This window comes from Mauremys mutica, chromosome 14, assembly GCF_020497125.1.
Source record: "Mauremys mutica isolate MM-2020 ecotype Southern chromosome 14, ASM2049712v1, whole genome shotgun sequence".
In the NCBI taxonomy this organism is placed as follows: Eukaryota; Metazoa; Chordata; order Testudines; family Geoemydidae; genus Mauremys; species Mauremys mutica.
In genome coordinates, this window is record NC_059085.1 from 24,293,277 (window position 1) to 24,307,536 (window position 14,260).

General features: G+C 42.7%; 1 protein-coding gene across 1 annotated transcript in view; it reads left to right on the top strand.

The window, feature by feature from the left end:
* The window catches only part of VSTM2B (V-set and transmembrane domain containing 2B), a 34,132-nt gene extending 20,297 nt beyond the window's left edge, over window positions 1-13,835 (top strand). Inside the window, exon 6 of the mRNA XM_044987121.1 lies at window positions 13,177-13,835. Coding sequence (XP_044843056.1) covers window positions 13,177-13,265 — 89 coding nt within the window. The 3' untranslated portion in view covers window positions 13,266-13,835. The remainder of the gene's footprint in view (window positions 1-13,176) is intronic.
* The last annotated feature ends 425 nt before the right edge of the window (window positions 13,836-14,260 follow it).

A 14,260-nucleotide genomic window follows, 5' to 3' on the forward strand; every position in this document is an offset into this window, starting at 1 on the left:
ATTTTTGGTGTCTTAGTTCCACATCATGGAGACTTGCTCACGGACACCAAAGCAGAAATCTATTGTATTAATTTACCATGAAGAAGAACCTGACTGCAGATCCCAGAAGATGAACTATATTAGTTTTTTTAAATTCAGACTGGTATAATAGTATTCTGGCTGTATAAGCTAGAAAGGACAAATTACCATAGTTTATGTGTAGAGAGACATTTCTCTGCTAGGCTTTGTGGATGCAGAGCTCAGACCTGATTCAACGGTTTCCATAATCAAATGCTGGTATTTATGAGAGGCAGAATTAGACTTTCCTTAAGACTACTCTGTGTAGCAATTCCTATCCTAAGTGGCGCAACTAGCAAGTGGTTGTTTGGGAATGAGAGCACACTGATTCCTTTAAACATGCTCTTCTGATCCTCCTTGAGACTTTTCCTGGGAGCTCGGCTCTACCAAGTTTATTAACACATGATTTACATATATCCATCCTACCATGGAAGAACAGAGATGCTGTCTCGATTTCCTGTTCTCTTCCTTATGTGCATTCCAGCAAATTTACCAAGCTCATTAGAGTAACTTGCCTCTATTAAATATAACCATTAACAAACAGTAATCAAACAGTAGAAACAATGTGCTACATAGGAACATAGCAGTTGTCCTACTAGATATCCAAAACCAGTTGATCCAGTGGAAACTGTAAAAACCTCCTAAAAGGATGATTGATGGGCCTCTGTACCATATATATGTTTGGAAGGAATTGTCAGTCCTAAAGTTTTGGGAATAGCATATTGTATTTGGCCCTAATAAACTTCAGTTGTAATGAGCTCTACTGTAATCAGAGATCCATCCACTTTTGATAATTGTGGTGACTTACGGAAGATACATTGTACTTTATTTCTCCATCAGTTCCTTGATCTGTCCTATATAGCCCCACAGGCGTGCATACAAATTCGCTGCCAGCAAAACATTGTAATGCTTTAGAAAATAAACATTGAAGGAGGAGCCTAACATTGCTTCATGGCACAAGCTCACAGATTTCCCCCATTGTCCCTATCCTCTCGTCCCTGCATAATCTGTTTATAGACTTCTCATGCATCCATAACAGTAGTATTTAGCTCATAGTGATGCCCCATATTTAAGGCTGCAAGTCTGTCACAGAGATCATGGAGTCCATGATCTTCCCTGATCTCCGTGACTTCTTTAGCGGCTGGTGTTTGGGTGTGTGGGAAGGGGCTTAGGGGATTGGCGGGGGGCGCTTACCTGGAGTTGGGGGTCCCCCTGCAGCTCCTAGGTGGCGGATGGGCTCGGGGGATCTCCGTGCCATGTGCTGCTGGCTCCCGCAGGCCCCACCCCCGCACCTCCCATTGGCTGTGATTCCCGGCCAATGGGAACTACGGCAGCCAACACTTGTGGCAGGAGCAGCAGAGGAGCCCCTGCCCTGGCCCCTGCCTTAGCCACCTAGGAGCTGCAGGGACTCAGACCTGGGTAGGGAGCCCTGCCAACCCTCCCTCTCCCAGTACCAGTGGAGATCCCAGGCCCTGTGCTGCGGCCCGGTCCTCCCCATCCCACAGCGCTCTTGAACCCTTCCCCCCCCAAGCCCCGCCGCCCAATTTTTAGTCATGGTGGATATTTTTAGTAAAAGCCATGGACTGGTTACTGGCCTGAATTTTTGTTTACAGCCCATGACCTGTCCATGACTTTTACTAAAAGTTAGGGTTGTCAAGCGATTTAAAAAAATGATCATGATTAATCACACTGTTAATAATAGAATACCATTTATTTAAATATTTTTGGGTATTTTCTACATTTTCAAATATATTGATTTCAGTTACAACACAGAATACAAAGTGTACAGTCTCACTTTATTTTTTATTACAAATATTTGAACTAGAAAAAAACAAAAGAAATAGTATTTTAAAATACGCCTAATACAAGTACTGCAGTGCAATCTCTTTATCATGAAAGTTGAACTTACAAATGTAGAACTATGTACAAAGACAACCTAAATTCAAAAATAAAATGATGTAAAACTTTACAGCCTACAAGTCAATCAGTCCTACTTCTTGTTCAGTCAATTGCTCAGACAAACAAGTTTGTTTACATTTGCAGAAGATAATGCTGCCTGCTTCTTGTTTACAATGTCACCTGAAAGTGAGAACAGGCGTTGGCATGGCACTCTTGTAGCTAGTGTTGCAAGATATTTACATACCAGATGTACTAAAAATTCATATGTTCCTTCATGCTTCAACCACCATTACAGGGGACATGCGTCCATGCTGATGACGGGTTCTGCTTGATAACCATCCAAAGCAGTGTAGACCGATGCATGTTCATTTTCATCATCATGAGTCAGATGCCACCAGCAGAGGTTGATTTTCTTTTTTGATGGTTTGGGTTCTGTAGTTTCTGCATCAGAGTGTTGCTCTTTTAAGACTTCTGAAAGCATGCTCCACACCTCATCCCTCTCAGATTTTTGGAAGGCACTTCAGATTCTTAAACCTTGGGTCGAGTGCTGAAATTTCACATTGGTATCTTCTTTTCATTTTGTCAGATTTTCAGTGAAAGTGTTCTTAAAATGATCTTAAAAAGTCATCATCTGAGACTCCCATATATTTCATGTTATAGCAGAATGTGGGTAAAACTGAGCAGGAGACATACAATTCTCCCACAAGGAGTTCAGTCATAAATTTAATTAATTTATTTTTGTTTTTTTAACAAGCATCATCAGCATGGAAGCATGTTCTCTGGAACGATGGCCGAAGCATGTGAGGCATATGAATCTTTAGTGCATCTAGCACATCAGTATCTTGTGATGCCAGCTACAACAGTGCCATGCAAATGCCTCTTTTCACTTTCAGGTTACAGTGTAATTAAGAAGTGGGCAGCATTATCTCCTATAAATGTAAACAAACTTATTTCTCTTAGCGATGGGCTGAACAAGAAGTAGGACAGTGTGGACTTGTAGGGTCTAAAGTTTACATTGTTTCGTTTTTGAGTGCAGTTATGTAACAAAAAACCCTACATTTGTAAGTTGCACTTTCATGATAAAGAGATTGTACTATAGTACTCATATGAGGTGAATTGAAAAATGCTATTTCTTTTGTTTATCATTTTTACAGTGCAAATATTTGTAATAAAAATATAAAAGCAGAGCATCCACTAAGACACCAACATCTTCCACCTGCTGAAGGAGCAAACAAAATAAAAATGCAACTGTTTCACAGATCTAATTTTTTTCACACAAATGATTTTTCACCAGTGTTGAGCGTATACCTTGTGCAGTCCTATACATAATCTCTGCAAAACCGTCTGTATCCTCTCTAATCAACCTCACCCCCCATGTTTTTCCCCAACCCAGCACCATAGTACTGTGATGGGTGAACCTCAAAATGCTTTTTCAGATAAATGCTGAGTTGTCCAGATGCTATTTCAAACCTTATCTGAACTGTCAGAATCTTTGAGTCTGTGCAGTTGAGCTGGAAATATCACTAGAATAATTTTTCTTAGGCTATTTTTGTCCTTTTTGTATTTTTCTACTATAACTTAGAGGGAGGACTAGCTCAGTGGTTTGAGCATTGGCCTGCTAAACCCAGGGGTGTGAGTTCAGTCCTTGAGGGGGCCACTTAGGGATCTGGGGCAAAATCAGTATTTGGTCCTGCTAGTGAAGGCAGGGGGCTGGACTCAATGACTTTTCAAGGTCCCTTCCAGTTCTAGGATAGAAGATACCTCCATTAATTTAATTTAACTAAAGGATGGACATGATTAATAAGTACAGTAAGGCTATGCTGAGATGCAAATAGCTTTGGAGTAAGTTGAGGAGTGGAACTGGGTGTGATTGAAGAGATTTGACATGATGATGCAAGATCTACCAGATCTGTTGGCAAATAAAATGAACTTCCATTTCTTTGAGGAGTTTGAGGTGTAGGCAGATGGGGGGGACATAAGTGACTGAGGTGCAAACTTCCCCACTAATGTGTCTCAATCATGGCCTGAAGTGGCTGCTTCTGGGGTGAAAGAATAATGCAGTCTCTGGCCTCTTCAAAACTGCGTGCTGTTTTCATGTACTGTGTGCAGGGTAATAACCTGAGAGGACTCCATGCTTGTAAAATTAGAGAGAACTTTTTACAGAGATGCTGCAACTGCAGCTAGCATTCAAAATGTGCACCTAGACTAACTTCCTGGTGCCTCCTGCAATCTGTGCTCCTCCCTGCAAATCCCATGCAGTTTGCTGCATCTTTCTTTTCAGTAATGTTTGTTGCATCTTCTGTGCAAGCATTTGCTGACTTGCGGGGGCCAGAGGTTTCCAGTATGTAGCCCACCCATGGGAAATAGCCTTTACTGGCAGCCCATTGTGGCCTGTTAGGCCTCATAGTTCTTCCAGTATAGAGGTCTTTGAACCAGTCGTCTTGTTTTTGTTATCGCTGTTGGTGGGGGACTCGTTTCTACCCCGTTGCTGCTTTCATTCTGTTGCTCCTCTGTATTTCTGTCATGCCAGCTCATGGCTGAGGCTTGTTATAAATCCTCCTGGTCTTGGTCTTGGCCCTGTCTGGGCATGCCAGCTGTCTGCTGCTACTGTGCAGTTGTCTTGGGTTTCATCTCCACGGCTGTACTGAGTCTGTAGCTACCTCATATAATGCATATCCCACTGTTATCTTTTGCTGTTGCCTTGTGTGGCTCTTTGATGGTTGGACCCAGCCCTGCTCATCTGTGTGTAATGGCCTCAGATCCTTGGCTCTTTTGTTGTAGCAGGCTGCTGGTTAGCTTGGCATTCTCTTAACAGCTTCTTGTCCTGGCAGTTGTTCCTCTGCTGGGCTGCCCCTCACTGGAAGCCCAGTTTTGCTCTTCTGATCCACCAGTCCCTGTGCTAGGCAACTATCTAGTCCCTGGGACAATGCATTGGGATGGTCCAATATTGCCAGGTAACGACCCTTTCTGATCTGTTTTGCTTTTACCATTGGTCTCTTTGCTGCCTTTACTGCCCACTCTGCCTTCCCATTGCTTTGTGGGCACCCAGGGGAAGACATCTTGTGCTGAATCATTTGAATCCTGCTGCTGTGTACTGTGGTCTATTTGGCTGAGCTTAGCATGGCAGGAATGCCAGATGTTGCAAAATGCATTTTCAGTTGCCTGATCACAGTTCTCCAGATAGTCCAACACACAAAAATTGGAGTGACCTACTGTGACCTTGTTCCTTTCATTAAAAGTGGACAGGTATATTCTGACCTTTCCCCAGCCTCGGGCTGAGATTTCATTTAATTGTAGAGCCCCCTGCAGTTGTTGATCGCTACGCTTTTTTTGCACACCTTGCTCTGCTTCCATGTGCTTTCTCAAATGGGCGTTCATGTCTGGCCAGTAGAAACTCTGCTTGGCTCATCTCAGGTCTACCTCCGTACCCAAGTGCGAAGTGTGTCTTCGTCTCACAACGTCAACTCTTAATTTTGCTGGGATTGTTACTTAGTACTGCTCTGAAATTTCACATTTCTGTTTTGCAGGAAATTTTGACATTTTGAAATTTTTCATTCCAAATTGGAGTATTTTCAAAATTTCCAGCAAAATAGAAATTATGAAGAAGAAAAAATGTTTTGAAAGCTTGTTTTAAAATGAAATTTAATTTTTTTAAACTATTTCATTTAAGTAAAATGTTTGATCTTTTTATTTTTACATTATTTCATGACACTTCAGTAGTTGTAGTACATATGTCATGTTTTTACATGTACATTTTCTATATTATGCCTTCTCTTTAAACCACAAGTAATTAAATAGATTTTTTTAAATCAAACTTTTAAATATTTAGTTACATATGTTTGTATGATAGCAATAAAAACATAAAAACAGCAAATATATATCTAAAAATAATTGAAATTTCACCTGCCAAGTGTCTGCACTACAGAAGTAACTGCATAGAGACAGATACCCCTGGTCGGGATCTTTGGTGCAGTAGTTTGCTACTTTCAAATCTGGATCCAATCCCACAGTTCTTTCTCATGACAAAATCCTGAAAATCTGGGTCCAGGTACTGCTCAATTACACCTGGGCTTCTCAAGTAACTTGCTGAAGTAAATTAAGGGTCATCCCACTGACTTCAAGGGAAATACTTAGACTTACACTGATGCAACTGAAAGCAGAGTATAGGTCACTGAATTTAAATAACCTGTAATAATTGTTAAAAGCAGTAAGGAGTATTGGCCAAGCTGAACAAGAGGCAAGCTAATGAGAGTTGTGCATTTGACCCAGTCTTGCTTCTTCCAAAGTTAATGCCACCTGAATCTCCTTTCAGAACAGTTTTACATATATAACTTCATTGATTTCAGTGGGTTTGCTTACACTGGTATGAAAGGAAAATTTGGTCTTGGGGTTTAAATAGAGAGATCTGCCTTTCATCAAAAACAATCAACCAAAAAAAAGTTTCTTTAACTCTAACTGTTAAAATTAATTGTGAAATAAGCATGCTCAGATGATCTTAAAAGGGTTATGAATTGTTCTCCTTCAAAAATCAGACAGGGGAATATGTGTAAAAACATGAGATTTCAAGTTCTTCACTCGCACATAAAGTGCTAAATATTGGTTTTAATTTAGAGGTTTAAATTGAGATTTAAACCAGATTAGGAGTATTTAGAATTTAAAATTTGCCACGGCAGATCTTGTAAATTTACAGTTGTTATACATAGTTACAGATGATGGTTGTTTGGCATAAGAAGAGAAATCCTAACCAGGTGCTGTTGGCCCCACTTCAGAATACCTGTTAAAAGACCAAATTTATAGACAATCAGTTCTTAGCTGCTGTTTCAAGGGGATTTTCCCATTTATTAAAATTCTCCTTTTTCTTTTTCCTTAAATGAACTGTAGCAACCGTAGAAATCAAAGTCCTATTTATTCACTGAACAGGTTTGATGCCAGCGGCAGCAGTGCTCCTTTACCCAAGCTTAGATTTTAATAACATACTAAATATACCAGGCCACATCCTCACCTTAGTGCTATGCAGGTGTGGAGCTGGCTGACCGCCTGTGCCCTGGCAAGCTTTACATAGCCATCAAGAGCTGCCACTTGCCTCCGAGGCAGAGTCTTAGGCTTCACTGCAGATGGCCATATACAGTAACTGTGGCACTTCTGTGGGAGATGATGAATCCCATATGCCCTAGTTCAAGGGCTGGCCCCTCCAAAGCTGTTAGAATGGTCCAGGCATGAGACGAGGCTGCTGGCAGTTTGGAAATGGTGGTGTCGGTTGGAACCCATGGTACCAGTGATTTAGATGCATACAGTAAGTGTAGAGATACTGTTTATTTTTATTTATCATTAAACATTAGGCTTAAAGTGGGATGTTGAAGTGGTCACGTTTTTACATTTTGCATTTGCTGTATTATACTTTCTCTTTAAAACACATAATTAAACAGATTTTTTAAAACATCAAACATTTAACTATTTAGTTACATCTGTTGGTATGATAGCAATCAGAACATAAACATAGCAAAGAGAGTGGCAGTAAAGGATGTGACAGCTTCTCTGGTCATTTTAACTTTGCATTTTCTGTTGATGCATTTATGTTTTCAGACATCACTATGTATCAGCATATACATATTTGTGCACAGACTCTTTTTTAAGGAAAAATTAGGAGAATGGCTGTTGATCGTGTATATCAGTAAACACATTATACATGGGGCTGATCCTATAACCACTGACATTCAAATCTCCTGTTGCTATAAGCAAGCGTTTAGAATGTGTGTAATATGCAGGCTTGGGCCCTTAGCACCAAGACCTGCCAAGTGCTGAACTCCCTCGGTTCCCATTTGGATCAGTGTGTTTCAAAGACACTTGGAAGTTATAGGAGCCTTTCAGCACCTCAGAGGATTGGGCTCACTGTGCCTTTATTTTAATGTGCACAATGTATTAATGCCAGCAACTGCAGTATGATATTCTGCATTTATTTGACTGAGTTTTAACTGTATTTGGTCCCTCTGTTGAATTCATTGCTCCTGTATGTGTACGGGATCATACGTAGAAGTAAACAGCCCTGTTTATGTAATGCACAGAGCTCCAGACAACCCGACGTGAAAAGAATGCCTGGAAAGGGGACTCTCCCCCGAAGTTATTTCTGAACTATAGTTCTTTCTACATGCCTTGTCCCTAGACCTGCCCCAGGTTTCCCTAAACAGAATATTTGTGAGTTATATAAGCATAGACACAAATCTGGAAAACATGTTGATATGAAAAGTTCCTTACATTTGCCCCTCTTTTGAATGACTTCTCCACCTCGCCCCCCCCAAAAAATTTTTTCTTTGGGCAAACAAGCATGAGAGAGGTCACTCCAAAGGGGGGAGGGAAGAAGAGAGGCTCTTACACCAGTAACCCCTGTCCCAACTGACAGAGCAGCCTTTGGAGTCTGTCATGGGGACAGGTCTGGTGTCCAAAGCCATTCCTGTATACAGGTTCCATTCATCCCAGGTACTGTTACTCTGGCTGGCTTGTCGCAGGCCTTCATTGACCAGACACTCGGGGCAGGATTCCGACGGGGGGATGAGGAGGCCCACTGCCTCAACAGGAGCTCCTTGGGGCAGTACAAAGGGAGTATGTCTGCTGAGACATCCTTCAAAAGTGTTAACTATGTACTCTCCCCTGCATGGAGGTAGCTCTGCTGGCTCATGCAAGGATTTGGGGGTGGGTATCATCCCACCTCCTCCTTGCCCATTTTAGGGGAGTCTTACAGTGGTGTCAATGCAAATCTTGCCAGAGTCCTTGTGCTTTCTGAGTGCAAGGACTGGGGATGTACCCAGCCCCTCCAAAGGGACAGAAAGACACAGGCTCCTTGCACCTGACCATTACCTAGCCCTTTGTGCTTCCACAGGACTGTCACATGCTGACCCTTGGAGAACTGAGTTACGCGTTTCCTATATTAGGCTCATTCGCTGCTTCATGAAGTTTGGTTGGTTTAGATGCACAAAGTGTGACCCTTTCTCTTTGGGAGCTTGTACCTTCCGCCTCCCTCGCAGCAACACACAATTATAGGACAGAAGATGACCAGGAAGTACCTTTTAACTCCTGAGTTTATACAGCTATGCCGTGCTTGCTGTCTTCCCTCCTTTCACACACAGCTCTAATGCCCTTGAAAAACAACTTTATGAATTGCTTCTTTTGCTGCCTTACTTAATTGCATTTGTTAATGATTTTCTGTAAAAATTTCTTTTCATGCTCAGCTATTACTTGATGGTCCCATGTACAAATGTACATGGAAAGACTTAAATTAAAATGCCAGTAACTGAAGGCAAGCAGCATTCATGCAAGGTGGCTTCTCATAAACTCATTGGAGTCTGGAAACTAGATGGTGTGAAAATTAGTTCTTAATAGCATCCTGGCAGATCTGTGATTTGAATATTTTGCTATTGAATAGTAATGTATCTGTGCTGGTGAGGCAAATGTAGGCCAGGAGTTAATTTGAGCGGTGGTGCCATGTTTACAGAAGAGCATTTCCAAGTATTCCCTTTGACTGAACCACAGAACGCACCTGGAGAGACTCACAATGCATGCAAACCTGTGTAATAACCCCAGACTAACATTTTCATAATAGGTTATATAAAGCTTGGCTCCCAAATTAAAAGTGGACTGATTTTTTTCAGAGATACTGTCTACAGGTCCCACTTGAAGGCTTCCTCTCTGAAAAGTGATTGTAAATACAGCACTGGGTGGTTCCCTGTGTGGCTCTCAGTGACTCCATAACTAATGCGCTTGGTAGTTTACAAGGGTAAAGCTGTTTCTTCTGCCAACCCTGCAAACTCAACCTGGGATCTGAGGGTCAAGCTGGGCTCTTTCTGTCTTTTGCATTATCTCCAGTAATTAAGATTCCACAGAGCAAACTAGGTCTTCAGCTACACTTAGGCAACCCCCATTGCCTTCCAGTTATGGCCTCCAAGTCCATTGCCTTCAGTAGGCTTGCATAGCTGTAACTGATTGTGTACTAGCTGCCAATCAATTGATGATGCAGACAAATCCAGCTCATATAATCTCAGTTGTGTTGGCTCTGAAGCAGTAATAACTCACCCTGCAGATAGGATTGTGAATTAACAAAAGAAGCAGATCTGCTGAGTAAGAAGGTGCCATTTTTCACATTCACTTCTCTGAGAAGAACTGAGCTGTAAAGGGTGTAGAAACAACCATGATCCCCACACAGCTCTAGTAGGTATTGGTCCCTAGTCACAGTGTGTCCAGGAGCTTCTTCTAGAGCAGGGCACCTCTACACTACCCTTAATAGGGGATTGGGTCTTGTGGCACAGTGTAAATTTCTTTCTTTTTAATGCAGGTAGCTAATGAATAGAAAATAAACAAGTATTTTATCACATTTTTTGAAATATTTCTGTGCAAACTCTTTGCCTGTTATGATTCATGGAAAGGGGTTGGCTATGGGAAGAATCATTTGCAACCTCTCTGCATTGTTATAAACAGGGGCGGCTCCAGGCACCAGCACGCCAAGCGCGTGCCTGGGGCGGCAAGCCACGGGGGGCGCTCTGCCGGTCGCCGCGAGGGCAACAGGCAGGTTGCCTTCAGCGGCATGCCTGCGGAGGGTCCGCTGATCCCGCGGCTTCGGCGGACCTCCCACAGGCTGCCACCGAATTCGGGGGACCGGGGACCTCCCGCAGGCAAGCGGCCGAAGGCCGCCTGCCTGCGGTGCTTGAGGCGGCAAAATACCTAGAGACGCCCCTGGCTATAAAGTTAAACATTTAACTTGTAGACTCCCTATATTAAAAGCTCCAGCACTTACTAGTGCATCCAGCAGCTATTAAGGCAGAGGGACACACTTAAGAAGCAGTAATGCCTAAAGGTGATAGTGGACAACAAACTAGATATGAGTTGGGAATATAATAAAATAGCAGGGAGGACCCAGTTTTGATCTACAACATAACAACCTGTAGCAGGGTGCCTCTGCTGACAATAGGGTTGCCAGGTGTCAGGTTTTCGACCAGAATGACTGGGCCACTAAAAGTCCGGTTGGCCGCAGTGGCCGGCTCTATGCAGCTCCAAGAAGTGGCCGGCATGTCCCTCCATCTCCCAGGCACAGAGGTGGCCGGGGGGCTCCACGCACTGCCCTGTCCGCGTCACAGGTGCCCTGAGCGCCAGCTCTGCAGCTACCATTGGCTGGGAACCACAGCCAATGGGAGCTGCAGGGGCAGCGCCTGCAGATGGGGGCAGCATGCAGAACCCCCTGGCCACCCCTCTGCCTAGGAGCTAGAGGGACATGCCAGCTGCTTCCTGGAGCCGCCTGAGGTAAGTGCCGGCCAGAGCCCACACCCTGAACCCCTTCTCACATGCCAACCCCTTGCCCCAGCCCTGAGCCCTCTCCCTCACCCAAACTCCCTCCCAGAGCCTGCACCCCCTGCTCCATCCCTGAGCTCCCTCCTGCACTTCAAACCCCTTGGCCCTAGCCCAGAGCCCCCTCCCGCACCCTGAACCCCTCATTTCTGGCCTTAGCCCGGAGCCCACCGCCCCCAGGCCAGAGCCCGTACCCCTTCCCGTACTCCTGCCCCAGCCCGGAGCCCCCTCCCACACTCTGAACCCTTCGGCCCCACCCTCTCAGCCCAGAGTTCCCTCCTGCACCCTAAACCCCTCATCCTTGACCCCACCCCAGAGCCCGTACCCTCAGCCAGAGCCTTCACCGCCTCCTGCACCCCAACCCCCAGTCCCAGCCCAGTGAGAATGAGCGAGTGAGCGACAGAGGGAGGGGGTTGGAGTGAACGGGGGCAGGGGGTTTGGTTTTCTGCAGTCAGAAAGTTGGCAACCTCAGCTGACAATATCTTGAATTCAGTGCTCCAGTGCTCTCTTTCTGACTCTGGTGAGAAAACCCCTTGCGTACTCATTCCAGGGTTTTATCCTCTCTGTGGACCAGATTCCTACACCCTTACAGTGATAGCCCCTGGTTCAGTCTTGCTCACATCAGTGAGAACACTGGTGGAAAGAGGCACTACTTCACATAGGGGCAGCAGAATCTGCCTCTGTATGGGTTCTCTCTAGTGCAAGAGCCTTGGTGCTAATTGCAGGAACACCTCCCCTCCCATTCACTGTCACAGATCACTTGCCGTCTGTCTAACATCCTTGTGGCATCTAAAGCAATGTCTTACATGGAAAAGTAAATATAGGAAAATATTTAATGCATTTTTATCTCTATCTTAATGTGACTGAGCAAATGGAAACCAGGAGGGAAGCCAGCACCATGCAACCAGCCAGCTTTCCACAGGCCACCAGCAAGTGGTTCACAGGCTCCAATTTGAGAATCCCTGCCATTTTGAGCTCTGGGCACTTTGTTACTGGAATGATTAAGACAAATTGGGCGGGGAATTTAGAGAAGAGCAATAGAAAAGAGTCAGAGATTAGAAACTGACTTGCAAGGAATGATTTAAAAGAATTAAATATACTTGGCTAAGGGACAGTTTCCTTGGAACATAACTGATTACACCCTTTGAGTATTTGTAAACATCGCAGAGAGAAGAATTATTTAAGGTAGCACAAGGTAATAGATATAAGAAATTTGTGAGAAAATTCTTCTAAACTATGAGATCTACTAGACTGTGGAGAAGTCCCAAGAGTCAGGATGAAAATCCCATCACTTGTGGCATTTAAAACTAATTGGGATAAAGCCTTTGAGACAATACTGAATAAAACAATCTTGCCCTTCCCAGGGTTTGGACTAGATGACTTTAATAGGTCTCTGCCACAGCTGACTTTTCTAGATATTGCTCTTTATGTGTAGAAGGTAAACAAAATGCAAGGTCTTGCTGTCTCAGTTCCAAACAAAACTGGTACATGCCTTGTTGATCAAGGAATGTTGCAGAGTACAGCCACAGCATTTGTCATTTTCTTTTAAAGTGATGGGTGGTTGATACCTGTCATCTGTCAGGAAATGGTATAATGGATTAAGGTATATTTATAGCAGTCTCAATTGCTGCTATACCAGATGCCAAGTTTAGGCCATACCATTAGTGATGCATAATGAAATGACCTAAGTGAGAGAGGCAGGCTTCGGGGAATAAAGGCATTTGAGCTAGATAGTTCTAGTATGTGATCTTACTATTAAAATTAAGCTTCTGGCCTCTGACTGAAATGATGAAAATAAATCCTCTATATTCTTCTATATTAAGGAGCTATGTATGTTTTTAAAGACAGAATATTAATCTCTCCCTCTCCTCTTGTCTTTTTCTTTTCTAGGTACAGGACCTATTTATGCTACAGACCCACTCCTATATATGTTCCTGTTAATATTGCATAAGCTTGTACACTTACTAGTAAACCACTGATGGACTATTTTATCCAATATTCCTAAGCCAAACAAAAAGGAACCTATTTAAAAACAAAACAAACCCTTGATAAGAACTGTAGTTTTAAAGATGGACAGAGAGAGACTGAAAGAAGCATGATAAATTGTACATGGGGAGGGGGAAACATATTTTTGGGGACGTTACACAAAATAAACCACCTAAAATAATGCATCTAGTTTCCAGATTATATGTGTAAAGCCATGCTCTGTGCATGGCACCTATGATTCCTCTATTTTAATGTAATATTTTTTCTTTTCTAAACCTTCCTTCTGACTATTCATTTTGCACGAACTGTTGAGCAGTTATCTTTATGATAAAATGTAAAGATGTTGAGTCAAAGCCCTTCTAAAGAAGGGCAATATTTTTAGTAGATTATTGTGTTTAGGTTTTTTGGATTTCCTTTTTCTGTTTTTTAATTAAAGTAAATTATTTCTTTTTGAGACATTTTGATTAAAAAAGGCACATCTTACCATAATTAATATTCACTGTCAATAATATTTATTTTTAAATAAAGATTGGAAGCAAGGTAAGACATTTGTTTATAAACTGTATTGTATATTGCTGAATAACAGTTGAATAAAAAGATTTTGAAATAATGTTTCTACAGCTGTGTATGAGTTTTAATGCCTTTATACATAGACAGCACTGAATTGCTACATGGATTGTGTGTTCCTCCTTCAGTCACAATTCATGGCTGTTTGCCTATTTTATGAAGCACTCAGAACATCCAAGAATCTTGCTATCTCCTGCCTGTTCACAACAAGCAGGGCAAAGGAATGATGGTGCAACATATAACTTTATATTAATTCTATATCAAAAAGGAATCTTGTGCCAAGTGTGTTTCACTTTGCTGATAACCTCAGTTTGGGGAAGTTGCTACATTGTGCAAAGTCAGAAGGACTATTAAACAATTTGGAATGTTGAAGATAGGTTAAATTTTGGGTGTATCCGTTTCTACAATATCCTTGCAAAAA